The sequence below is a fragment of the Porites lutea genome, chromosome 3 (assembly GCF_958299795.1).
Source record: "Porites lutea chromosome 3, jaPorLute2.1, whole genome shotgun sequence".
NCBI classification, from domain to species: domain Eukaryota; kingdom Metazoa; phylum Cnidaria; class Anthozoa; order Scleractinia; family Poritidae; genus Porites; species Porites lutea.
The window spans coordinates 23,423,526-23,448,557 of NC_133203.1; the positions used below are offsets into that span (position 1 = coordinate 23,423,526).

General features: G+C 39.3%; 1 protein-coding gene across 3 annotated transcripts in view; it reads right to left on the bottom strand.

Moving 5' to 3' along the window:
- LOC140930732 (low-density lipoprotein receptor-related protein 6-like) overlaps positions 1-25,032 on the bottom strand; it is a 43,300-nt gene that overhangs the window by 6,586 nt on the left and 11,682 nt on the right. For 2 of the 3 annotated variants that reach the window (XM_073380434.1, XM_073380435.1), the window contains 19 exons: positions 23,502-23,913; positions 22,756-23,150; positions 21,940-22,068; positions 21,374-21,797; positions 20,448-20,851; positions 19,384-19,512; positions 18,144-18,317; positions 12,607-12,792; positions 9,800-9,982; positions 9,247-9,498; positions 8,767-8,961; positions 8,223-8,408; positions 7,352-7,543; positions 5,427-5,675; positions 4,052-4,231; positions 2,771-2,974; positions 2,000-2,239; positions 1,254-1,490; positions 489-698 (listed from right to left, as the gene is read on the bottom strand). In XM_073380434.1, coding sequence (XP_073236535.1) covers positions 489-698; positions 1,254-1,490; positions 2,000-2,239; positions 2,771-2,974; positions 4,052-4,231; positions 5,427-5,675; positions 7,352-7,543; positions 8,223-8,408; positions 8,767-8,961; positions 9,247-9,498; positions 9,800-9,982; positions 12,607-12,792; positions 18,144-18,317; positions 19,384-19,512; positions 20,448-20,851; positions 21,374-21,797; positions 21,940-22,068; positions 22,756-23,150; positions 23,502-23,913 — 4,581 coding nt within the window. The remainder of the gene's footprint in view (positions 1-488; positions 699-1,253; positions 1,491-1,999; positions 2,240-2,770; positions 2,975-4,051; positions 4,232-5,426; positions 5,676-7,351; positions 7,544-8,222; positions 8,409-8,766; positions 8,962-9,246; positions 9,499-9,799; positions 9,983-12,606; positions 12,793-18,143; positions 18,318-19,383; positions 19,513-20,447; positions 20,852-21,373; positions 21,798-21,939; positions 22,069-22,755; positions 23,151-23,501; positions 23,914-25,032) is intronic. The other variant, XM_073380436.1, reaches the window with a different exon arrangement.

Genomic DNA, 25,032 nt, shown 5'->3' on the forward strand with positions numbered 1-25,032 from the left:
TGTTTCACGTTGATCGTTTTTGTCCTTACAAGGCAAGAGCAGATCAAAAATAAAAATACAAAAAAACACCTATTGTTCTCAAATTCAGGTCGCTTTTCTTCATATATACGGTTAAGATTAATAAAGGCAACTCTCTCTTAAAGGAAGCTTCTATCAGACGAACATCTCTCTAAAATAGGACACCAGGGGTGCTCACCATTTACAAAAACCACTTTAAACAGAAAATTATAAAATTTTACATCATGGGAAAACGATCCGCTACAAAGTATATCCATATCGGCTGAAAACCCTAAAAAGAGTGGAAAGCTTGGAGCTTCCCAAAACGGAATGGCGCGCAAAAGTAGATTTTTCAAAGGGATCGGTATTTCCGGCTTTCCCTATGTAAATGTTAAGTACCCCTAAAGTTGATCCCTGCTGTTGTCCAGTCTCCGGTCACAACGGTCAAGTTTATCTTAAAGAGAGTTGACTCTTCAAATGCATTTCCTTACTTGAGCAATCAGGAAGGGACGGTTTCTTTCCTTTGTTTGTTCTTGCGTGAAACCATTCTCCAGTGGTAGGGCTACAGATATATACGGGACGAGGTTGGTTCGCAAATCCATATCCGTTATTACAATGCACCGAGCACGTAAGTCCAGCCATCCACGTTTCACACGCTTTGGCTCCATTCTTAGGTGGCGCAAGCTCTTCACATGGTGAATCTTTTGTAATAAATAATGGAAATTATAATTAGTTAATGATATGACTGATATCATTCGTTCGTTTTAGAGAAAAGTGTAATTTATCAACTGGTCTCTCTTTTGAGTGAGCTATATATGTAGATGTGCAGTGCCAAAAAGTATGCTCAATTAGCTTTATTGGGCTTAAATTGTGTTTCTCTTAAATGGGATTAGGTAAGTCCCACTGGACTGGAACCGACGTGAAGAATTAGGAAGAGCTCATAAGAGACGCAACATTAATAATTGAAGAACTTCTTAAATGTGGACGCAAACCAAATTATTTGCTAGGTAGATGGAATCATGTATCAGAGTGTACGGGCTTTTAAGGTCAGGTTTGGATCGAGTAGTTTATGGAATTTCGGTATAGGTTTTAAACGACGAAGAAAATGTTATACATAATTTACTTCGGTCAAAAATAAAAACAAGGTTTCCAAAAACACACAGCGTACTACGCGGATTTTCTGGAAATATCATCCCCTCCCCCTCCCACCTAAGCTATAGCCGCTCCTTGAAAATTACTGCATAAGGATTACCTACCAGCTATAGTGAAAAGGAATCTACACTGCGCAGCATTTCCTGCTTTGTCTAGTGCTTTGTAAGTGACTTTATAGTCTCCCCATGTCACCTCGCTTCCATTTTTAATATTTGTTGAGAAGAGCTCCACACCCACGTTATCTGTGACATTAACTGACGGCAGGACGAGCTTCTGCCATCTGGCTGTTGATATAATCTTGATATCACCAGGACAGGGACCAATCTTGGGGAGTTCTACATCTGTTCATGTAAATACATAACGTTTGGAAAATACAATCAACTCTCAACAAATCTGCCCTGCAATGGAATCTCAGAGGTGGAGCCAGAATATTTTGTTAATCGAAAAATGACGGCATGTTTTCACATGACGTGACGTCCGCCATATTGGTTTCCTTGTAAGGTGTTAAAACAGATTTGTCCAGATTTTGTCACGTCCAGTGAGAGGCAACTCGCATCGCAAGTTTCATTGTTAAGCTACAAGATGAAAGTTGGTGATCATTTCAAAAAGGAATTCGCCCGTAAGACATTTATATTCATAAGAGTTCGGACCTCTCCGACTAGACCAAGGGCCTGGTTTTTTCTCCATCTGTTATAGACCCTTAGACCACAAAGATAAAAAAAAAGTGTGAACAAAAAAAAACAAAACAAAACAACAACGACAAGTTTTCCCAACATAAAACTTAACCTTGTTTTAAGGAGTATCACAAATGTTATTTTATAAGGCGCAAAATGTGTTTAACTAAGTTCACCTTTAACTCGAATGGAGAAAACACAGTCCACTTTAAGCCCTTCCGAATCAGTGACATCGTATCTGATTAAGTTTGTGCCAACATTCATTCGCTGTGGAGGAAGTAGGCCACTAAGATTCAAGGGTCCTTTAGAGTTGTCGGTTGGAACTGGAACCTGCCACGTGACTATTGCGTATGATTTCCCAGCGGCTGTGGGAGTCTCCATGTTAGGTGGGCATTGAATGCTGGGAGGTTGAATATCTGTTAAAAGAGCAATTTTTTCTTTTTTCTGTTGTAGTTACGTATTTAGAAATAAGTATAGGTAATAGCATGATTTGTAGTGATATTTGGCATAAATACCACTCGTGATATTTCGAAATGTTATACGTAATTTCACGAGCCGTTAGGGGAGTGAAATTTGAGACAATTTTGAAATATCACGAGTGGTATTTAAGCCAAATATCAGGTACAAATCAATCATGCTATTATTTATTTATATTACTACCCGCAAAGGTTTGGTAATTTTCACATGCAGGTATTTCAAATTAAGCTGAAATGCCACTGCTCTAGGCTAATCAAATTGCAGAAATTTCTCATGTAGTAGTATAAAAGCAAAACTACATAGTTATTTTCACAGATGGGAAAAAACGTTTGTTCAAGTGTATCAGTACGCTAAGTACTTGTGCCAGTGCAACCTAAGGTTCAAGCAATAAAGCAAAGGAGATGATCCAAGATTCTACATTTAAAAAAGTCCAATTTTAAGTCATTATCAGCAGCACTTTTGGTACTTACCTTTACAGGTAATATTGCTAATGTTTCCACTCCAAGAGCCATTTGCAAGGCAAGATACTTGCGTGGGACCCTCAAGTTGATACCCGTTTGAGACATCACATTGTAGAAAACAACGTGTCTTATAACTTACTCCCCCAGAAAGACTGCAGGGAGCGGGGCTGATTTTTCCGTTGGCCAGAGCTTTGATGGAAGGGCACTTAACAACTAGATAGAAAATAATTCCAAGAAATACGTTTAATCACATTGGCCGTTTTTATACTAAGGACGCATTACCCGTCTGGACGAACTTAGGCAAACTTTTTGTAGTTCGTCTGGGTATGTGTCTCTAGTATAAAGAAGAGCACAAGACGCATTATGCGTCCAGAGGAACTACCTTTCGTAGTACGTCGTTCAAGACGTATTTCGAAGGAAAGTTCGCCCAGACGCATAATGCATCTTGTGCTTGTCTTTATACTTAAGACGCATAACCAGACGAAATACAAAAAATTTGCCCAAGTTCGTCCAGACGGATAATGCGTCTATGGCCGTTTTTATACTTAGGACGATGTCACTGATTGACGGATAATGCGTCGTCTAGTATAAAAACGGCCATTACCAGGCTTTTTGCCGTTTATTGTACCAAAATAGAAGCCGACGAACTAAAGAAGGGAATTCGACTAAAGAAGTGTTTCTTTGTTTTATTCATTTTTTCATAATTTTAGTTTCTGTATGAAAAAATGAAAGAGCTAGAATATAACATTGACAGTTAGGAAAAAAACCTCGGTTTCAGGAATACGATCAGAAATTTATTTGTGACTTGGTTTTTTAGATCAGTTTACTTTACCAGCTCTCAGCGAGGCCCGGAAGAAGTGGGCTGGAAAGCAAGTGTTCGTGATGGTTCGTCTACACACTTAGAATACCCACTGACAATCAAAAACATTTTTAAAAATTGTTGTTACTGTTTAAATGTTACACAAAGATCAACGTGCATCATGGCGCCTTATCATCGGCGTAAATTAATGCATCAACAACTGAGTTCGTTTAGGAACCGTTATCAGTTGTCAAAGTAAAGTATGAGTTGCAATTAATTTATTGCAAAGGATATGCTGTGTCTGACTCGTCCCCAGTGGTCTACGCGTGACGCGCGGCGGGAGCAGGGGGTAATGGGAAGGGAGAAGAGGTGACTGGAAGACTCTCTCTCTCTCTTTTTCCTCCTTCACATCACACCCCGCGCGCCACGAGGAGAGGTTGTGATAGATGACTGGGGACGAGACAGATGCTGTGTTTTCTTAAGGTTCTTACTTTCACAGGTAGTTGTATTGCCTGACCAAGTACCATTTGCTTCACATGACCGAATTCGTAAGCCAACCTGTCGATGTCCCTCGTTACAAGCGATAATAGCTTGAGAACCGTAGGCAGATCCACATGAAAGAGAAGTTATGGCGCCATATAATGGCGGTTGAAGGACCAGGCACGACCTTTCTGCGAAAATGAACACAAAATACTTTAAACATATAGCTTATTAATGTATGTTGCAGGTACCTTACTGAGGGGTTGAATGCTGCACAGACATAGAGACATTGTCCCAAGAGGAACGATGAGATATGGATTGACTGTTGTACAAGGCTCCTTAGATCAGCCTTAAATATTTCATTTAAAGATTTTTGACCAAGTAAGGACTTTATAAACACATTCCATCAATTACTACGTCTTTACAAGACCGTAAACTTGATTTCTGTGGGCATCTCATAAGTATGAGGTCATTTCAGCAGGAGGACATGTTACATTCCCGGGTTATGCCCTTTTATTCTTGGATTCCTCCCTTTAGCCCTCTTTAGATCGCAAAATACTAAGCATTAATGCGTAATTCTCCCCTATTTATCCCGCATTCCGATGTTTTAAAACTCTTCCTACTGCTCTTTCCTCTCCCGCTTTCCGTATCCCTCCTGGCCTTATTCTCCCGATATCCCGCCTTCCTGTCCTCCCCACATTTCCCCGAAAGGTGATATTGATGTTGCCATGCAATCCCTTACACACTATAAAATATTTAAATAGTTTGTTTGAGCGTGCCAGTGGCCTGCTGTAGGGATATTTATCTTCCATGATGGAGTAGTGTAGGCGGTGAGCACGTTTGTGTAAGATAGGAGTCATAAGCAATTGAAGCAACTACATATCGATAAATGGCATTATTATCCATTCAAAATATTTCCCTGTTTCTGATTGGTTAAAACCACACGCATAATTCGCTATAACCAGCCGTTGTTGACCAAATTTGGAAAGAATTTTATCATCTTGAACCGAAGACATCAAAATGACGTCAAAAGTGCAGCCTGGTTGCAGATTATTGAACCGTTGACCAAGAAAACCTGGGGACGAGATTAAGTTGTTTTGGTAGTTAGAACAAAATGGAGGAACTGTTTCGGAACGTTTTACTCGTTTCACGGCGAAATATTGTTTAAAAACATCGCAAGAACAGCAAGAAGACAACTCAAAGGACAACATCTGCTATTTGGAGTATATTTGCAGACCTGAGCAGACCTTAATCTCCTGAACTTCCCGATAAAGATGCATTATCGATATGAACTTACATCGACCGAGGTTAGCTTGTTTTAGCTTGTTTTTAAACTTGGAGTTATTTTGAAGGGATAATAAAAGAATTATTGATGGGTATATTTACTTATGACTTGCACCACAAAGCTGCAGTTTGCTCTGTTTCCCTCGGCGTCTGCTGCAGAATAGTGAACATAATGCAGACCAATACTTAGATTGGCTGGAGGACGCACTGCTGAGTAGCTTAAGGTCATGTCACCAGAGTTATCTCTTGCTATTGGTTCATTCCACGAGACCAAAGTACTGGACGAACACTTAGGAACAGAAACGACCATGTTTCTTGGACAACTGCCGTTAAAAGAAGGAGGCGTATTGTCTGAAAACAACCAGATTTTGTTTCGACAAAGATCATGTTAAATTTAAGGATAATAATAAAGAAAACAAGAGAAGGATGCGCATAGACAGTTTTAAGCGAGATTTATGTCTTATATGTCTTTCACTTCTTCCTAATTTATTCGAGTCCATGGAACAGTAAACCTGTGGTAGTTGTCTGTAAAGATTTTGCTTAAATGGGATAGGTCCTTTTTGATGCTATTTAGTTTTTACGTACATCGATTTTTAATCTCACTTACTATAGAGATAAATAACGGTTAAATAAATAAAGGCAAGTTATTACTCTCAGCTGAGTTTTATAAATTTTTCTGGCCAGAAATAGGTTACTTACTGGTCGAATCATTGAACTACTCTTACATTCATGGGGAGTTATCAACCTCGCAGAAAGAAGCTATAATAACCCTCATAGAGAAGAAAGACAGGGATTGACGAGTTATCAAAAATTGGAGGCCGATACCTCTAGTAAACGTAGGCGTTAAAATAGGCTCAAAAGCTGATCGCAAAGAGATTAGGAAAAGTCCTGCCATATGTAGTCCATCAGGACCAAAATCTTTCGTGAAAGGAAGAACGATTTTTGATGCCGTTGGAATAATAAGCGACGTCATGGATTATACGGAAATGGAGGGATATGAAGCGATAATGTCCGCCATAGACTTTAAGAAGGCTTTTGACTCCCTGAGTTTGGACTTGCTTTTTAAATCTCTTCAACGATTTGGGACAGTTTTTAATTGCATCTTAAAGATTTATGCAGAGATTTTTCAGTTAGATTGGGAAAGAGTGTACTCATTATTTTTCAAAATAACGCTGGACACAAAGTTAAGAGAGTTTTAATCCAAAATACTTCATAGAATCTGTTACACAAATGTCATGTTGTTCAAATTTGTTTTATCTAAAACTCTATTACACTACTTCTGCAATGAAGAATTAGAGACACTAGAACATTTCCTCTTTCACTGCGAAAAGGTTAACACTTTCTGGAATGAGGTTAACACTATTCTTAAATCGCAAGACCTAGTCTCAACCAACTTCGACATTAAGGATAGGTTATTTGGCCATTTTTGCTGGGATGATGATGACAGTATTCTTGCTAATTATATTATTCTCGAGAGTAAATATCTTTATTTTTTGTTCAAAATATATCATCCCTCTCGACTAGCCTTTTATTTGCAAAATGCAAAAAACATACCAAATAGTACGTTTCATTGTGAACAAAAATAACAAACTCCACTTCCACAATAAAAAATGGGAACCTCTACTGCTGTTGATGGAACTTTAGCTATCACCACGCTTCACCGACAACAATTTCCACCAATGTAGCTTTTCTTATTTGTTTCTTCAAGTGACGCTTGCCTAGTGTCTAGTGTTTAGTATTTAGTGTTAGTGTATAGCGATGTAGGTGTGTTAACTTGTGTTTTTGTTTAGCGTAGTAATGATGTTAAAAGTAGTGATTAATGCTTCGTTTCCTCGGCTCTCGGCTTACATGCAGTTTTATTTACTGTAATTTTTTCTCTAATTTTTCTTCATTTTATTTCATTATTATTTTTTGCAACCGCTGTAAAAAATTCTATAATAATAACAATAAAAAAACCTGGCAACAGGTTAAAAGCAAAAAAAAAGTTTTCGTAGTGTAACAGTTAAAGAAGAAATTACTCCGGATACCTCGACAAAAAGTGTCCTTGTTCCCAGTCCACTTTCCGTTCTTGTCACATACCCTTGTCGAAGTGCCCTCTAGAACGTAGCCTGATGTCTTGCAGGAAAAACTGCAGGACTGGCCGTAAGTGCTTCTTGATAAACACGAACGTGGAGACACCGCACCATTTGCAGGAGGCGTGATTGCACTGCAGTTTACCACTGCAATATGTGATTTAAGAAAAAAAAAAAATTTCCTTCATAGGCTATTTTGAGATTGAGAGTGGGCCGATGTTGTGTCGAATTGCACCATGGGATTGTTTATCTAGTTTATTCTCTTGGCGACTGCAGTTGCGAAGGAAACTGGATCAAAAATAGTCCCCAAAACAGTCCCACAACGCAATTTGAGACAACATCGTCCCAGCCTTTCAGCGCGACTTCAAAATGGCCGACGTAGCATTACTTTATTCAGAAAACAAAAAGCGTCCACAAAAAAGCGTCGCGCTTAATACATTCGCCGCCTGTAATTTACTTTCCTACTACAGGCCGTGCAGCCGATGTGTGAGTGCAGTGTCGTGAAAAAGCAGTCACTACTTTAGTATCAAAATGCCTTCCATAACAACACCCACCACTGGGAAAGTTTCATATCTGAATCAACATGAACGCGTTAACTGAATGACATGCGAATGTGTGAGTCAAAAATTTGAGGCACACTACCCAGGAGAAGGCTTTATTTTTGTCAATTTAACTCGGGGTAGAACGCCCACCCCCACAAATTGAGGAATACAAAGGACAATATTTATGATAAAAACCTCTCCCCTACAGCGTTTAATTTAGTTAAGTTAGCCAATTTTGTCATCGTAAGAAATACCTCCTCTATGAGCGGTGTCATAATACTTACCTTGACAAGTTGGAGCCACCCCACTCCACGTTCCATTTTCCAGGCACTGTCTCCTTGACGAGCCGGTCAAATTGTAGCCAACATTACAAGAGAAGCTACAAATTGCGCTATAGCGTTCGGACACTGGGTCAGTACAGCCACGTTTTATTCCATTGATTAGATCTGGATAAGATGGGCAGGTAATTTCTAATGAAGAAATAAATTTTAAACACTCGTCTGATACTTTTGAAAAAAGGATTATACAGAACACTAGTTTGCGGAGTAAACCGAATAGGGTGGGTGTCGAGCTACCATGCGAACTTTTATGCAGTCGTTCGCATGGCTTATTAGTCCAAGGACTTCTTAAATGCTAGAAGCCGTGAAAGCGGGAAAGAAAGCTCTGCTCACAGTTCTACTATCCGTATAACATATTCAAATAGAGATGAACAGCATGACGTCAGCATCCTACCATGAAAACGGTTTAAATGGTTTCCAAGCGTCTATTGCTTCCATATTGAAATAGAGATGAAAAGCACGACATCAATATTGTACCCTGAAAACGTACCCTGGCATACAGGAATAGGACTGTCCCAGACTCCCGGAGGGCTGTTACCAGGGGCATTGCATGTCACCGTTGAAGACCCATTCAAACGGTATCCAACGGCACAGGAGAAGTTACACCTTGAGCCATAATGATCACCACAACTGTCCATTTGTAAAGGACCTCCAGGACTAACTCGTAGAGATGTGCAATTGATCACTAACCAACAAGAGATACAAAAGGGATATCACTATTATTGCTGTTGATAAACACCTAGAATAAGACAAAACGACAGTCAAACAAAACGTTAACTAAGCGTATTCAAGGGTAAGGGCCCTCAGTTAATTCAGTCACAGATATAGCACGTAAATCCAAAGTTTTAACTTCGAGCGGTCTGAAATGCCCCAGGTCGAAACCTCAGGAAGTGCAGTGGACTGCACACGCTGACGGACAAAGAACAATTAAACGGAGCTAATGAATATTATTGGATACAGTCTTTGTTACCTAAAATGATGACTGAAAACGCGCAGTTGGCTATGTTTCCTGATTGGTCCACAGCTGTGTAGGTGATCAAGTGAGTTCCTTGACTGAACCTTGTTGGCGACTGGTAATTTGACGTCACTGATTTGACAACTCCTGAGTTGTCAGTGGCAACCGGCTGGGTCCAGTTCACCAGGGCAGAAAGCATTTCTCTCTCGGCATAGGCTAACAATGTTTTTGCCGGGCATGTTGCACCAAAGTTTGGGGGTTGAGTGTCTTTAGAAAGAAGAAAACAAATTGCCTAAAATAAATACCATTAGAACAGGCCTTGACAACATGTCAATCATGAACCAAGCTAACAAAATAATGAGATCATATTATGAATTATAAAATAAGAAAACTGCTCTGTTCTTTCGTGGTGGGAAATCGGAAAGCGTTACTGGAAAATGATGGTTTTTAAATTGGGCTTCCAAGTAAACTAGTTTAGCCGTTGCTTTAGTTTGAATGACTTTTGTTCAGCTATAAGAGCTTTGATCCAGGCAAAATTGTCTAGGATTACATTCTGTTATGTAACAACCTGTGCAGTTTATGTTATTTCCACTCCATTGACCGTTCAGCAAACACGTTCTTGTGACATTTCCGGTGAAGCTAGTATAACCACTTTGGCAGGAATATCGGCAACCTGATCCATAAGTACTTCCACAGGAAGGGGTCAGCAAAAGGGATTTGGGTGGAGTCACCAGAGGGGGACAAATGACCGCTGACATGTAGAAAAAAAAAAGAAATTTTTTTACATACTTGTGATAGTTAAATGACATCTGATGCACTGCAAACAAGGCAAAAAAAAATTAAAGACACAAAATGGGCAAATTATGCCAATCAGGTCTCCAGCCTAAACCATGCTTTACCATTTATTCATGCTCAGAAGGTCGCTTTTACCTGATATTTTAAGGGTTCCTTCAATTGCAAATTCGTGTAGAGGACATAATACAGTGTTAGCTCCTTTAACGTATCATACCGATTTGTCTTAAACGTTTCCACTTGTAGTTGAAGTTTGCTAGATCTTAAATTTCTTAGATGTCTTCCGTTTTGTGTTTAATTGTTTTCGCAAAGAGAAGGGATAACTTGCAGGATTGTAAGTCTGACCCGAAGAAACAATTTAAACTAGTATTGATTAACCAAAGGTTAGGAAGTGAAATTCAATCGCTGTGCTTTGCGTAAGCTTCGCTTGATAGAAGGTCCAAAGGCGCGTGATTAGATTGCGTTCTATGCGTTTTTCCTTTTTTCTTAGTAGAAGCCCAAACAAGTGCTGGCTACATACTTACCGCACATGCGTAATAGCAATCTTTTATAGATTAGGACTGCAGGCTTCTTTGGTTGTCTTCAATTACTACACTCTTGCTAAGGGACTGGTCAAAAAGTATAGGAGGGGGGGTGGGCCGGAGCAGAGAGGGGGTGGGTCATGAGGTTTTGAGCCTTGTGCAAGGGGTGGGTCGTGCAATTTGCAGCTACCCTTAGGGGGTGGGTCACCCTATTTTATTACATAAATAAGCACTAACTGTACTAACGAGACAGTTGACCACACTTGTTATATAAAACACAGCCAGCTGGAATTATTGCTAAAATACTCTCAAACCTGTTGTGCGAGAAAATGCAACGGGTGACAGACCGCACATCCCGTGAACCCTTTGTTAACCTTTTTTTTTTGGGGGGGGGGGGGGGGGGGGTCTAACGAGCATGTCCTTTAATGATTTTCCTTTTTTGTAAGGAAATGATTGGTGGTTCTTTAAAAATTTATTAAAGTTATGGTTGGCTTTGTATAAGATTCCATTTTTATTATTCAAGCTTCCTTTATAGTAGACACTGAGGGTTGGTATTGTGTCACAAATGGCAATAAATCTTTTTCCTCCTTGTAGGTTTTGTTTTAGGAGTTTAGACTCGTTTTTGTGAATTTTATTTCTGATAGTAGGTCTTCTATCAAAGTTTGTGGGTAGCCTCCGTCCATCAAGCGTTTTTTGAATTATTTTTCTCAAAGGTTGTTTCTGAGGAGTTTTTTCGTAGGATTCTCAAGGCTTCTCCTTTGACAAATCCTTTTTTAACACTTGGAGGGTGACACGAGGTGAAATGTGTGTGCAAAAAGGTTACCGTTTGTTTAAAATGGGTCTTTGCATCAAGGATAGATTTTTCTTGAATCTTGTGCCTTTGTATACAACCGTGTCTAAAAACGCTGCATCTCAGTGTCAAACGTTTCGGCCATGAATTCAATAGTTGGGTGATGTAAGTTTGCTTCTTCAATGAAGGCTTCGATGTCTGGTTTACTCATGTCCCATAGGGAAAAGACATCGTGTATGTAGCATTTCCAAACTGTTGTTCTAAAGACAGTTTTGCTTAGAGTTGTTGTTTCAATATATGTCATGAAAATATTGGCAAAGGAATCAAAACTGCTGTCTTTGTGCCCATTACAGTTCCATGGTTTTGTAGGTAGTGCTTTCCATTGAAGTGGAAGAAATTTTCTTTGAGGATTAATCTAAGAATTTCCGGCAAGTAATGTGTAGGAATGGGTTGTCTTTGTAGAAATATTCATATGCGTTGTGACAGACAATTTCAATATACCCTTGTTTTGCTGTATATTTGTGTCAAGACTCATAATGTCCATCGAAACAAGAAATGTTCGGTTTTTCACATTTGTCTTTTCAGTGAAAGGTATGATTTCTGCGATTTTGATACTGGTTGTAGCAGTGTATCAACAAATTTTGTCAAGCACAGAACAAGGTTAGGCTGTCCTCTTTTTTTTCTCCGTTTACCGTCGTCCGACCGACCCAAATTTTTGGCATTTTTAAAAAGAAAGTTACGACAAAGTTACACGATTTTTCACTTGGAATAATTCTTTTAATCTGAAAAATGAGCATAGTAACAGCACAGAGAAAAACAAGAACAAAAACATGAACATTTTTCACAGTATATTTTACATTTTGTTAATCCAAATATGTGAATGTTAACTTTTAACGTCGTCCTGGGGTACCAGGGCCCACTATTCCGAGACTTCTTGTGATTTTTTTAAAAGTTTTTTTTTTCAATCCGACCGACCGACCCAATATCAGGAAACGCATTCGACGGTAAACGAAGAGAAAAAAGGGGATGGCCTTAGAGGAAACCAAACATCCATGGTTTAACTAGGGGGTGGGTCATGCAATTTCCAACCTTGCTTTAGGGGTGGGTCAGTCATTTTTGTGCCGAAGGGAGGGGGTGGGTCATGTGTTTTTTATCAACCACATTTCCATATGCTCCGGCCCACCCCCCCCTATACTTTTTGACCAGTCCCTAAATTTCCAGCGTCATAAATTTAACGAAAGCTTATGCCGAATGCGCTAATAATATTCTTACCTTGGCAAACAAAATCTTGGCCACTCCAACTTCCGTTCTGAAGGCATGTCCTAGATGAGGAGCCCAAACTGACAAAACCGGGATGACAGGAAAACTGGCAGACAGTGTTGTAGGTTTCTGTGGATGCGCCTGAGCATCCCTGACGGGTACCATTGTAAGGTGTTGGTAGGGCGGGACACTTGACAACTGAACGAAATATGAAGTGGACATTTATCCATCAGGTTAGTAGACTGCGAACCCGGGGGATACTTTAGGAATTTTGGGGGACCCTGGAACCCTTAGCCTATACCAGAGCTAGTTCAGCAGATTTTCCTACCCTATACTATACTAAACTCCCCAAATCTCCCCTATCCTAGAGTAGCTGTTTTCCAGGAACTACTGAGGTCACTAGTACAGTCTAGCCAAAACAAAACCGATTTGATTTTCTTATATTTTCGTGTGGCAATTCCCGGTTTCCGCCCTAGTCTAGACTAAAATCGGAAACCATTTGATCAGTTTCTTGGAAATAGTCCGGTGGCTTAGTGCAAAATTTTGGCGAGATCTATACAGAGCGGACAAAAGCACCAAACTTTGCATGGTGCATCTTAGGGTATGTAAGTCAATATTAGGATCGGTGCCCACAGCCACCTCTTCAGGATTTGTAGCAACTGCTCGCTGAAGTTGTTAAACAACCTTCCATGATGGGTGCTCTGTGCCGAAAATATGAATCACTTGTTTTTTGCCATTTTTTGATGAAAATCACATAAAAAGGGAAGTAAATGGAAAAAGAAACTGTATTAACACTATTATTATTGAAACCAATGACTAAAACAAGTGAACTTAATGATATAGCAATTATGACGTACATGGTGGGTGCCCTGTGCAAAAAAATCAATTCCTTTTTTTTGCCATTATTATTATTATTATTTTTCATGTACTGTAAGTATCTACTAGAATAAATTGCCATTTTTTAGGGGAAATTGTATACAATTTGAATCACCACAGGTTTAAGTGAATTTTAAGTTCTTCTTGGTGATAAATTTGTTATCGAAAACCACATTTTCTCTTCACATTTTGTGCCGATTATGAATGACTATACTGAGTTTATTTTCGTACTGGTTAAAATTAATAATAGTAAAAATAGCTTCTTTCTAGAACGCCCATATCCTGAGCACATGGTGTTTTACAATGTTAAAGAGGAAAAAAAATTATATCTCGAGCATGAAGTAACATGTATTAAAATCTATTTGCAATTCACAAAGAACAAGAGAAGGAAACAAGAATTCATCTGTTCTAAAATTATTTTGCCTTTAAAGTTTATATATAATGATAATAAGTCGTGCAAAAAACTAAATATACATTCTATAAGTATAGGTATATGATCTGCAGATATTTACAAAAGTACTGACTTACTCTCTAAAAATTGCGTAAAAAGATATGTTCTCAGTCCTTCGTTTCAACTGGCTAAAGATGGTGACTTGTGAAAATCTAGCTAATGGTAGTGAGTTCCACAGTTTAGGGGGGCACACTGAAAAAGTCTTTTCCCCGTGAGTTTTCGAGGTTGTTCTAAGAGCTGCTGAGATGCGGACCACAAGTTCCTGGAAGGCCTTCGATAACTGTCCGCTAGATAGCTAGGTGGAAGGGTATTAAGTGATTTGAAAACTGACAAAATAAGTTTAAAAACAACATGATAACAGGAAGCCAGTGAAGGTCAAATAAATGATGTGTTCGCAAAGTTTACGAGTCCGAGTAACGATCCTAGGGGCAGTGTTCTGAACATATTATCAAAAGTTCCTTCAAGTGCATTTTCCTACAACCATAGAGCAAAGAATTGCAATTTATAGTCTGTTTTAGATGTAATAAAAACATGCACTGCAATTTCGCTAGACTCCTGTGTGAGACACTTTCTTATCTTTGATAAATTCCTGAGTTGGTGAAACGATAATCTGCAAAAGAATGCTGAGATGTGTGCGTCAAACAGCAAGTTGTCATCAAATACTACTCCCAGGCTTTGTTGGTGGTGGTTCTTAGCCTTGCATTACCCATAATGACGTCGCTAAAGGGTGGACGAGTACGGTACATCGACAAGATAAGCATGATTTCAGTGTTATCATGATTGAGTTAAAACTAGTTTCTACACACCAAGATGGAATTCAGTTGGGATCGTTGTCATATTTACCTAGGGTGAGAATCGAAAAGAGAGGATCTGAGAAACCCATTGATTTAACGGAACAATTATTTATAGACCGCTCCTTGACAATCTACTAGAATTCAAGAAAGAGGACTGTGCCGTCTTGTTGCAATAGACCTTGTTACGGTTTTCGACGCCATCTTGATGAGTAGGCAAACACGTGAGAAATTGCAGTGTTTGTATGAGAATCCAATGTAGAATAATTTCTGTAAAACGGCTGTTCTGAAAAAAATATCAATTGTAAACTAAAGCTACAAAGCAAAGGATTGTTCTAAAAAATTTGGGGGGCGTACCTGTGCTTAAATTTCTCCAGAGGCTTGCTTTAGCTTTTCCATATATTTGTCTGTAATTTTCCCGGGACTTTCTTACAGACAAATGTATAGAAAATTTTAAAAAGTGGTTCTAGGTCTTCTAGGGCATGTAACGCCCTCAAATTTTTTCAGGAGAATCCTTAGGAGTGAAGCTTTAGTTTACAAATCGTATTTTTTTTCAGAACAGCTGTTCTACGGAAATTATTCGACATTAGATTCTCATACAAACACTGTAATTTCTCACTTGTTTGCCTACTCGTCAAGATGGCGTCGAAAACCGTGACAAGGTCCATTAAGTTTCATATTGAAATCACTACAGTAGTAAACACGTTACTGAAGTGCAAAGTGGCATCAATCCTGTCACCTTACGTCCAAGTTAGAAAAAGCAAACTAGAAAAGAGAAAAACGCATGTTGAAGCAGATCAGAAACAGCCAGTTGGAGATTGTGGCACCAAACGAGCTTGTAAGACTGACACTAAAGCGGGACTGCAATGTGTGTGCCTCTGTTTGTAACGAATACAGCTTAATATGAAGTTCGGCAAGTATAAAGAAACGTGTATCATTGTCCACTGCATTTGCTCTGTACTCAGTGAGTTCAACAAATGCTCTTGATTTATTTAATTTCTCGTCTTCCTCGACCTTCCAAGCTGCTCCACTTTTCTTCTTGCGTTTCTCTGACATGTATGCCTATTTCGCACTTCAGCCTTTTTAGTACATTTTCAAGGAGCGTTCTATAAATTAATGCTTGTACCGTTAAACCAGTGGGCTTCTCAAATCTTCTTTTGTTGATTCTTGGCAAATATGACAACGATCCCAGTTAATATCCATCCTGGTGCGTAGAAAACATCTCAGCTTCAGAAACCTTTAACTAACCAGTAAGTCAATAAACTAAGTATAGTCATTCATAATCAGCACAAAATATGAAGCGAAAATGTAGCTTTCGATAACAAATTTATCCCCAAGAAGAGCTGAAAACTTCACTTAAACCAGTCGTGATTCAAATTGTGCACAATTTACCCTAAAAAACGGCAATTTATTCTAGGAGATACTTACAGTCCATGAAAAGACACCTTCAAGCCGCCATCTTGAAAGGCTATTTGGGACACGTCTGAAAACATCTTCCTTGAATTTTCCATTTAGTTGATTTGTTTTTGTCATTGGTTTCAATAATAATACAATTTCTTTTTTTATTTTCTTGTCTTTCATGTGATTTTCATCAAAATAATGCCAAAAATCAAGGAATTGATATTTGTAGCACAGGATATCCACCATGGTATATCATAATTGCTGTATAATTAAGTTGACTTGTTTTAGTCATTGGTTTCAATAATAATAGTGTTAATACAGTTTCTTTTTCCATCTACTTCCCTTTTTATGTGATTTTCATCAAAAAATGGCAAAAAACAACTGATTGCAATTTTCGGCACAGGCCACCCATCATGGAAGGCTGTTGAAGAACTTCAGCGAGCAGTTGCTGCAAATCCCGAAGAGGTAGCTGTGGGCACCGATCCTTATATTGACTAACATGCCCTAAGCTACAACCATGCAAAGTTTGGTGCTTTTGTCCACTCTGTATAGATCTGAGTCTTTAGCCACCTGACTATAAACGATACCCTATTCTAGACCCAAACTTCCTGATTAATGTACCCTATCCCAGAGTAAACTGCTTGAAAACCATGCCCTTCACAGCAGCACATACCCATATAGCCCATACATGGCAGTACCCCCGTCCCATTCCCAGGGGCCTGCGAAGCAGTCATCTCTATTACCTCTTAGCCAAGCTAGAGAAACGCGGGAGACACAGACTAAAACTGTGAAAGGCTTGAACCCAGGAGTCATTTCAAAAGTAGGTTGTGTTTGTCCGTCCGGGTAAACGTAGTCCTGAACAGGACAGTTGTTGTTGACAGTGACTGACGTTTCGACAACCTGTGCGGTAGTCATCTTCAGAGTCAACGTGAGTTGTATCACGGTTGATGGTATTATACTCTGGTTGTTGATCTGATTGGTCAATTATGTCGCGATGTTATTGGTCGTCTGTCAGTTAAGCCGTGATGTTATTGGCTACGAAGACCCGTAATTGGTGCGTTTCGATCCGTCTATTGTCACAGTTAAACAGTCGTCTATTGTTAATCAAATTGTCAGTTCTCCGGTCTTTCTTTCGTAGTCAGTTTTGCTTGATCTCGTCAACAAGTCGTTTGTACGGTGCTGGTAATTGTTGGCTACAATTCAGTGGCGTTTGTTCTAAGTTAGTAAGCCAGCTTTCTAAAGTAAGACATTGATAGTAGTCTGTAGAATACGTGCTAAGGTTTCTGCCAGTTTCAGCAATGTAAGAAGCCTGGCAGTCGCAGCATTTGATCTTGGACACTGCTCCCTGTCTGTCCTCGGGTTTGTCTTTGTCCTTGACATTAGTAAGTAGTCGTCGTAAAGTGGTTATCGGTTTGTGTGCAACACGTATATTGTAAGGTTGTAATATACGTGCGATAGTTTCAGATGTGCCCCTGATGTACGGTATAGTCACTTTCGTAACAGGACCAGAGTTGACGTTGGTCTGAGTGTTTGAATCAACGTTACTGTGAGTGTTCCGTCTAACAAAGTTCGCGTTGTAATTGTTCTTACTAAAAACGTTGTTAAGATAACCAGTCTCGTCTTGTAGGCTGTCAGGCGAGTCGCAAACTAGTTGCGCTCGTCTCGTCAAAGTCCGGATAGTAGTAGCCTTGTGAGAGATCGGGACTGGTCTAGTAATCGGTCGGTATGTGTCACGGCTTAACTGACAGACGACCAATAACATCGCGACGTAATTGACCAATCAGATCAACAACCAGAGTATAATACCATCAACCGTGATACAACTCACTTTGACTCTGAAGATGACTACCGCACAGGTCGTAGAAACGTCAGTCACTGTCAACGCCAACAGTCCTATTTAGGACTACGTTCATTCGGACGATCAAACACAACCTACTTTAGAACAGACTAAGTTGCGGGGATTCAAGATTTCAGCTGGTCGTTACCAGGTCTTTACCTTCTGCTCTGTAAACTATGTTACCTCGACTTACCAGTGCACTGTGTTTGTACTCCAGTCCAACTACCATCGCCTTGGCAAGTCCTGGTGCTTGCACCGCTCAGCAAATATCCCTGGTCACATGAGAATACACAGGATTGCCCCGGCAAATTAGAACAAGGCAACAAACTACCATGCACAGGTGTAAACAGTTGAGGACAGCGGTTCACTATTTAATGAAGAAAGGAGAACGCTTTATTAAATTCCAACTCCAAAGAGCATTCCAGTCTCCTACTTTCATCACCTGTGATCGAGGACCCTCTTTTCTGAGTACTGGGTGCGCTTCCCAACGTGTGAGACATGAAAACACTGTATACCTTGTAATATCCAGACTAATAATATTCCAGCATGCTTTCAAGAAAAAGTGGAATACGATTCTGAACTCTCAATTTTACAGAATGGTCAGCAGGCAACAAGCTTTAAGTTTTCTTATTACTTTAAAAGCGTGCAATCACATGAAAACAGGAAACCGAGATTAGAAAGAACGACACTTTCAATATAACTCCCACTGTGGTAGTGTTGTGAAGTATTTTGAAAGTTATTTTTAAGACAGATCTATCTTAACTTTTGAGTTTAGTTTTTGCTTCATTAAGTCTTTGTTTTTGTCCACGTACTGTTTTCCTGTTTTGATCTTTTGTTTTTACTTGTACTTGAAGTTATACTTAGCTCGCGAATTTACTTGTTGCCATATTAGGAATGTTACAGGTGGTCGTGTTTGTGGTGTTCGAGCTGACCTTCGTTCTTTGGTAATTATCAGCTGCGGCTGTGCGTAGGCTGATCTATTCCCTGACAATAGCAAACCTATTGCAGTGTGTGCGATAAGAAATACAATAGACACTCTTCCGATCAGCTAACCTAAACATGTCCAGCTTTGGCTATTAAAAACCGCTACTATGCTTGAACTAGTAGAAGTTAGTAGAGAGTAGGAAAAGTAGGGAGAAGTAGAGTAAGCAGAAGTTGTAAGAAGATTAAGAAGAATAAAGGCCAAGATGTAAATCAGATTCCTGGTACCTCGTCGTGTAGCGAGCGAGTTGCTCGAACACACCCCCACAGTAGTATTAAATGAACATAGCCCCTGATGCACCTAAGATAAACTGCATGTTAACTAAGTCTATCACGGTGTTTTAAGCACAGATCAGAGCTGCTAGGGGATTGCGCAAAAAAAGAAAAGGAAAAAGAAAAAGAAACAAAAAAAACCCCTAAAAAACACTAGTCTTTTTTGGGGTCATTCTTACCTCCTTGACATGTCGACGAGTCACCAGGTTTCAATTGTACCCCATCCGGACAGAAACACTGATGACCGTTTGGGTTTGGCAGGCAAATGTGACTGCAGCCTCCATTCAAATGAGAACAGTGGGTAGTTCCTGTGTGAATGCAAGATGCAAACAGGCGTGAATATTCAGGGTAAATACAAAACAAAGGTCGCTGACCCAGCTTGTAGTTTTAACAATGAACAGAACGTTTGGTTTCGCTCTTGGACATGGCAAACGTCAACTTTCTGGCTATAGTTAATACCGGGGTCCCCTCTACAAACTATATTCTGGCAAAGAGAAACTCTCAACGATTTTTTTTTGCAAAATTTCTTCACTACTTCCCTCTTACGAAGTAGAGGACGATACTATAAGAGAGATGAAAAAATATATCGCTCTGAGAGGGTCTCAATAGCTTTAACCGTCAGCCGTCAAACAGCCTAAAAATTAACGACCAACCGTTAAAAAAGTCATTTTTACCGTCAACCGTCAAAAATGCAGATTAATTAAGGTTTAAGGTATTTCAGATATCACTCTTTCGGCTGATCTTCCCTGGATTCTGGCTCCTGAAGAATCTCCAAACTAGAAAAACAAGTTCACATGTTCTCAAAAACACTTTTCCTAGATATTACAATACTTTGCAATCTGCTTATATCTGAAAATATTTCCAAATTTTATAAGTGAAAGGCCAAGACAACCTTCAAAACACAAAAGTTAATATCAATTCATACAGAAGTTACTATTTACTTCAACTTTTAGACTACATTTCCACTTAATAATCGTGAACCGTCAAAAGCGCTGTAAAATTTAACCGTCAATCGTCAAAACTGGAAAAAATATCGCAAAGTCTTTGAGACGAGATTTACCGTTTTTAATGACGCTTCTTTTACCAGGGTACGTAATGCAGCTAATATTATTGAAAAGGTGCTATCTTCACTGAGTTGACTAAATTGTTAGAAATGGTATTTGTTGCTGAATGGACTGTGAATTATTCGTGGTTTTGTCTTTGTAAAATAGTGAAAACAGCAAAATTTCTAAGGGACACCCACCCGAAGTTGTGCTACTTTTGTCATATATGTGGATTTCCATGGGTCTTCCCATTCCTTGGACCAGAACATCAGTGAGGGAAGACGTCATATTATAGCTATGAACACTTTTTTTAATCCAGTCTGTCCAAAACAGCGTATCCTCGAATAAGGCGAGTCCGAAAGGATGATAACTATCCTTATTAGACGACAAATCCAGTATTAGCACGCGGTTATTCCCTTGAAAGTCCACTCTTTCAATTTTGTCGAGTTTTGCATCACACCAGTAGAGCAGCCTATTTTTGAAGTCCAAAGCGAGTGAGTTCACCCATGACAAACCGGAACTAACCAGAACGGTCCTTGCTGTGCCATCCATGTTTGCTTGTTCGATCTTTGGTGAGGCTCCCCAGTCGCTCCAATACATCTTTCTAAAATAAAAATCAAGACAGACCAGAGAGGTCAAAAGAGAGATAAAGAATAAAGGGAACATGTCTTAAAAGGACGTTGGGAAACAAGTCATTATCTTATGGTGATTTCTGCGGCCGTTAGTCACGCGTTTTTGAAGTTAAGGGTATTTAAGGGTTCATCCGCCATTTTGATTAAAATTAACTAGGTTATCTGTCATCTATGTCTGTTTATATTAAGGTTTGTTCTTTAGGATTCAATATTTAATAGCCGCTACTGTAAAAATTTGTTGTAAGTTTGTTAGAATTATGACTTTCACATGCAAGAACAGCCTTTGCTATTTTATGAGGCCTATAGGGGCTTAAGTCAAAAAGATTTTCGGATAAAAAAATAGCGAAGCCCTAACAAGACAAGGGAACAAAACAGACAGAGTTCCATACAAGTTACAACTGCTTCCTCAGAAAAACCGGAAAATTTTTGAACATGTTTCCATTGACGCAAGTATATCTTTTAAGTTGTATTCTCCATTATTTGATCTTGATTACCTAGCATCGATGTCAAGGATCACAGCTCTAGGATTGTCCAAACCAGATGTTATGAGGCTAAATCTGTATGATCCGTCCAATCGTGACACTTCAATCTTACTAGTTCGATAATCAGTCCAATAAACAATCCGTCCAATCCAGTCAACTGCTATTCCATCAGGATTTTGCACATTACGTTCCGCTATTACTTTAAGATCCGAACCATTGGGATACGATCTAACGATTTGCTGCAATGTCACGTCAGTCCAGTAGACCATGCCCTCAATCGGATCATAATCAACTGCAACTGGTCTGGATATGTTGGTTTTGATCCCCAGAGGAGAGCAAGGAGTGTCTGGTACAGCCAGGGGAACTTTGTAAATTTCTCCGCTATTTGCTTCAGCAAAAAGCATAAACCTGTCGGAGCTAAGTTCCCAAAAAAAATCTGAAAAAAGAAGAAATGGTCAGACAATCACAAGAGAATTCGTATCCTGAAATTTTCAGAATATTCATGAATATTTCTTTCCTATAAAAATGAGGAAATATGTGCTATAGGCGCTCTACCACAACCAATCATATTCTCTTACCATAATTGCAGTTTTTCCCATCAGGTTTGAGTACCACTCCTGTTGGACATGCGCACTGGTGACCTCCTTGCGGCGTAAGCAAGCACAAGTCACTGCAATTTCCATTGTTGATAGCACACGGATGAGACCCTGGTAAAGTTAGAGTCAATTAGTTACTACAGAATTAAAACCAGCTGTTTATGTACCCGGTACAATCATTTTTTAAACATATTTTCAGTTTTTGTAATTATTAATGCACAATCAACCTTTTCTGCTCATTAATGCACTACTTAAGGAGTCAAACTGTGTTTGCTTTTTGTTGTTATTTTTCGTTTGCCTAATAAAATATTTACAGTGCTGACACTCAAACCGGGACACTTTGAAGACGACGGTTTAATCACAACGTTTTCTGAAAACAAAAAATTCTCAAGGTCTTTTTTTGCAAATGGACCAATTAAATTCAAGGTTCCCACTTCGTAACCGTTGAAAACTTTAAATAAATAAATGTTATTGGTCAGTTTGCAAAACAAACAAACAAACAAACAAGCAAACAAAAAATTGAGAATCTTTTGTTTTTAGCGAATTTTGGGCTTTGTGATTAGACAATCTTGTTCCAAGTGTCCTGGTTGAGTGCCCGCACTGTAAAAAGGAAAAGAATTCAGAACGGATACGTAAATAAAGTTTGACTCCTTCATTTTCTGTAGGAGAGCGCCGGAAATCGAGCCTTCACCATTCTCTCATTGATAAAAATCGTAAATAACGTTTAAAGTAGTAAGAGGTACCGTTTAATTACAATAGTTGCTCGTGACGCGTTTTCTTAAGTAAAAACCGATTTACCTGAAAATACACGAGATGAATCGTACAGGTGAATATCCATTGGCTTTTGAAGACCTTGAATGATTAATTCCGTCTTCCCACGGTTTAAATCGTACCGCGAAATGCTTTTACTGTTCCAGTCGGTCCAGTACAAAATGCTCTTATACACCGTCAAGCCAAATGGGTGAATGTCTGCTGAAGATGACATAATCACTCTTCTATTGCCACCGTTGAGGTTAGAAACCTCAATTTTGTCCAGTTTAGCATCAGCCCAGTACAGGAGGTTTGCAGTTGGATCAACAGTTAATCCATTCGGCCAACCAAGGTTTCCTGTTACAATGGTTTGTCTTGACGAGCCGTCCATGGCTGCTTGCTCAATCATTGGGTTAGATCCCCAGTCAGTCCAATACATCGTTCTTTATTAGTACAAACCAAAAATTAACAAGCTTTAATTTTAGTTTTCCGGAAACCATAGAACTACCAGGTTTATAGATCTACATTTTTCGATAACGCTAATTTTGACATCTCATGAACCTCGCCCTGTGAATAAGCTAAGATCACTTAGCTTTAACTAAAAGAAAAATTTAAGTACAGCCGTATACTTTCTAGTCTTCCTTGCAACCGTGTTTCTCTTGTCACGCAACGCTCCTTCCCTCGTGACATAGCCCCTTTAAGTTTTCGTATTGAAGAGCGTTGCGTGACGAGACAAAAACGGCTGCAAGAGAGACCAGCTATATCGTGTTACTCTTTTTCGATTTATAGCTCACCCATTCCTTTCATCAAGTACAATTGCCCTGGGTTCATCGAGCCCATCTTTGATCAACAATTTCCTGCTCGTCCCATCCAGCCGAGCTACCTCAATACGGTTTGTTCCTGTGTCTGTCCAGTAAATATTTCGCCCCACGTGGTCAATGGCCAGGCCATCTGGTACTTTTACATTGCAGCGAAAAAGAACCGTGAACTTCAGTGAAGTCTCATTAGAGACAATGCTGATAATTCGTCCTTGTGCAACATCAGTCCAGTATACACTGTCCTCAACAGGGTCGTAATCCACAGCAATTGGGCGTTGATTTCCAAGAAGCCAGAACACACGCCTTGCAACAAAATAGTTCACATCCAACGAAACAATGTCAGTAAACATGGCATCGGCGTCAGTAAAAATGAGGAATTTATCCATTTCTGCAAAGGGTAACACAAGTTAAAGTTTTTATAAGTAGGTGAAGCATTATCGTCCGGGTTATCGTAGTCCTTAAGGTGACTAGACCCAGTTTTTTTGGAGGGGTACCATCCTACTTTGAAGCTCTCTGGTATCCCCACCTTTACTTTTATCGTAAGTCTAACACATAAAATGGATAACATATAGATCAATCTACAATATAACATAAAATTTTTGGCGATCGGAGTAATGTCACGTGGTTATAAATGCCTCAAAGGGGCGTGGCATTATAACCACGTGACATTTACTCCGATCGCCAAAAATTTTATGTTATATTGTAGATTGATCTATATGTTATCCATTCTATGTGTTAGACTTACGATAAAAGTCACGGTGGGGATACCAGAGAGCTTCAAAGTAGGATGGTACCCCCCTAAAAAACTGGGTCGAGTCACCTTAATAGGACTGTTTTTGACAGTGTCTGAATTTTCTACAACCTGTGCGGTAGTAATCTTCAGCGGAGTCAAAGTGAGTTGTATTACGCCAGTTGGGATGGTATTAAACTCCAGTTATTGACCTGATTGGTCAATCAAGTTGCGATGTCATTTTTCGACTGTTTGTTAAGTCGTCATGTTAAATGTTTATTTGCATTTCAAAACCCGACGAACTACTTTAAGAACAAAGGAAAAGGGAGTCAGCCAAGGTCTTTAGGCAAGTCACGAGTAACCTGTCACCTTAATTTTCTTAGGGTTGACATCTTTTTGTTTTTTGACGTTATCGAGCCTCAAAGAAATTATGATTTTGTTTCTCTGTGTCCTTTTCCCTGCTTTATCTCCTATTCTCATATTTTTTCGTACATAATCACTGAAAATAGCAAATTCGATAGTTCTTGTTTTCATTAAAATACATTGTTTTATTCAAACAATAATACCGTATTTCTTTCCAAGACCTCCCCTAGTGCACGCTCGTCCTTCTGTATGTTACTTTTGAACATGTACAAGACATCGCTGTTCCTAAGACTTACTAGTTAATAAAGGTACCAGAGGTGGATCCAAGAGAATTCTTGGCAGGAAAATGTTTGGACCCAAATAAAACATGGCGGTCAACGGCCTGTTTACATGTTGCTGATGACGATGGTAAAA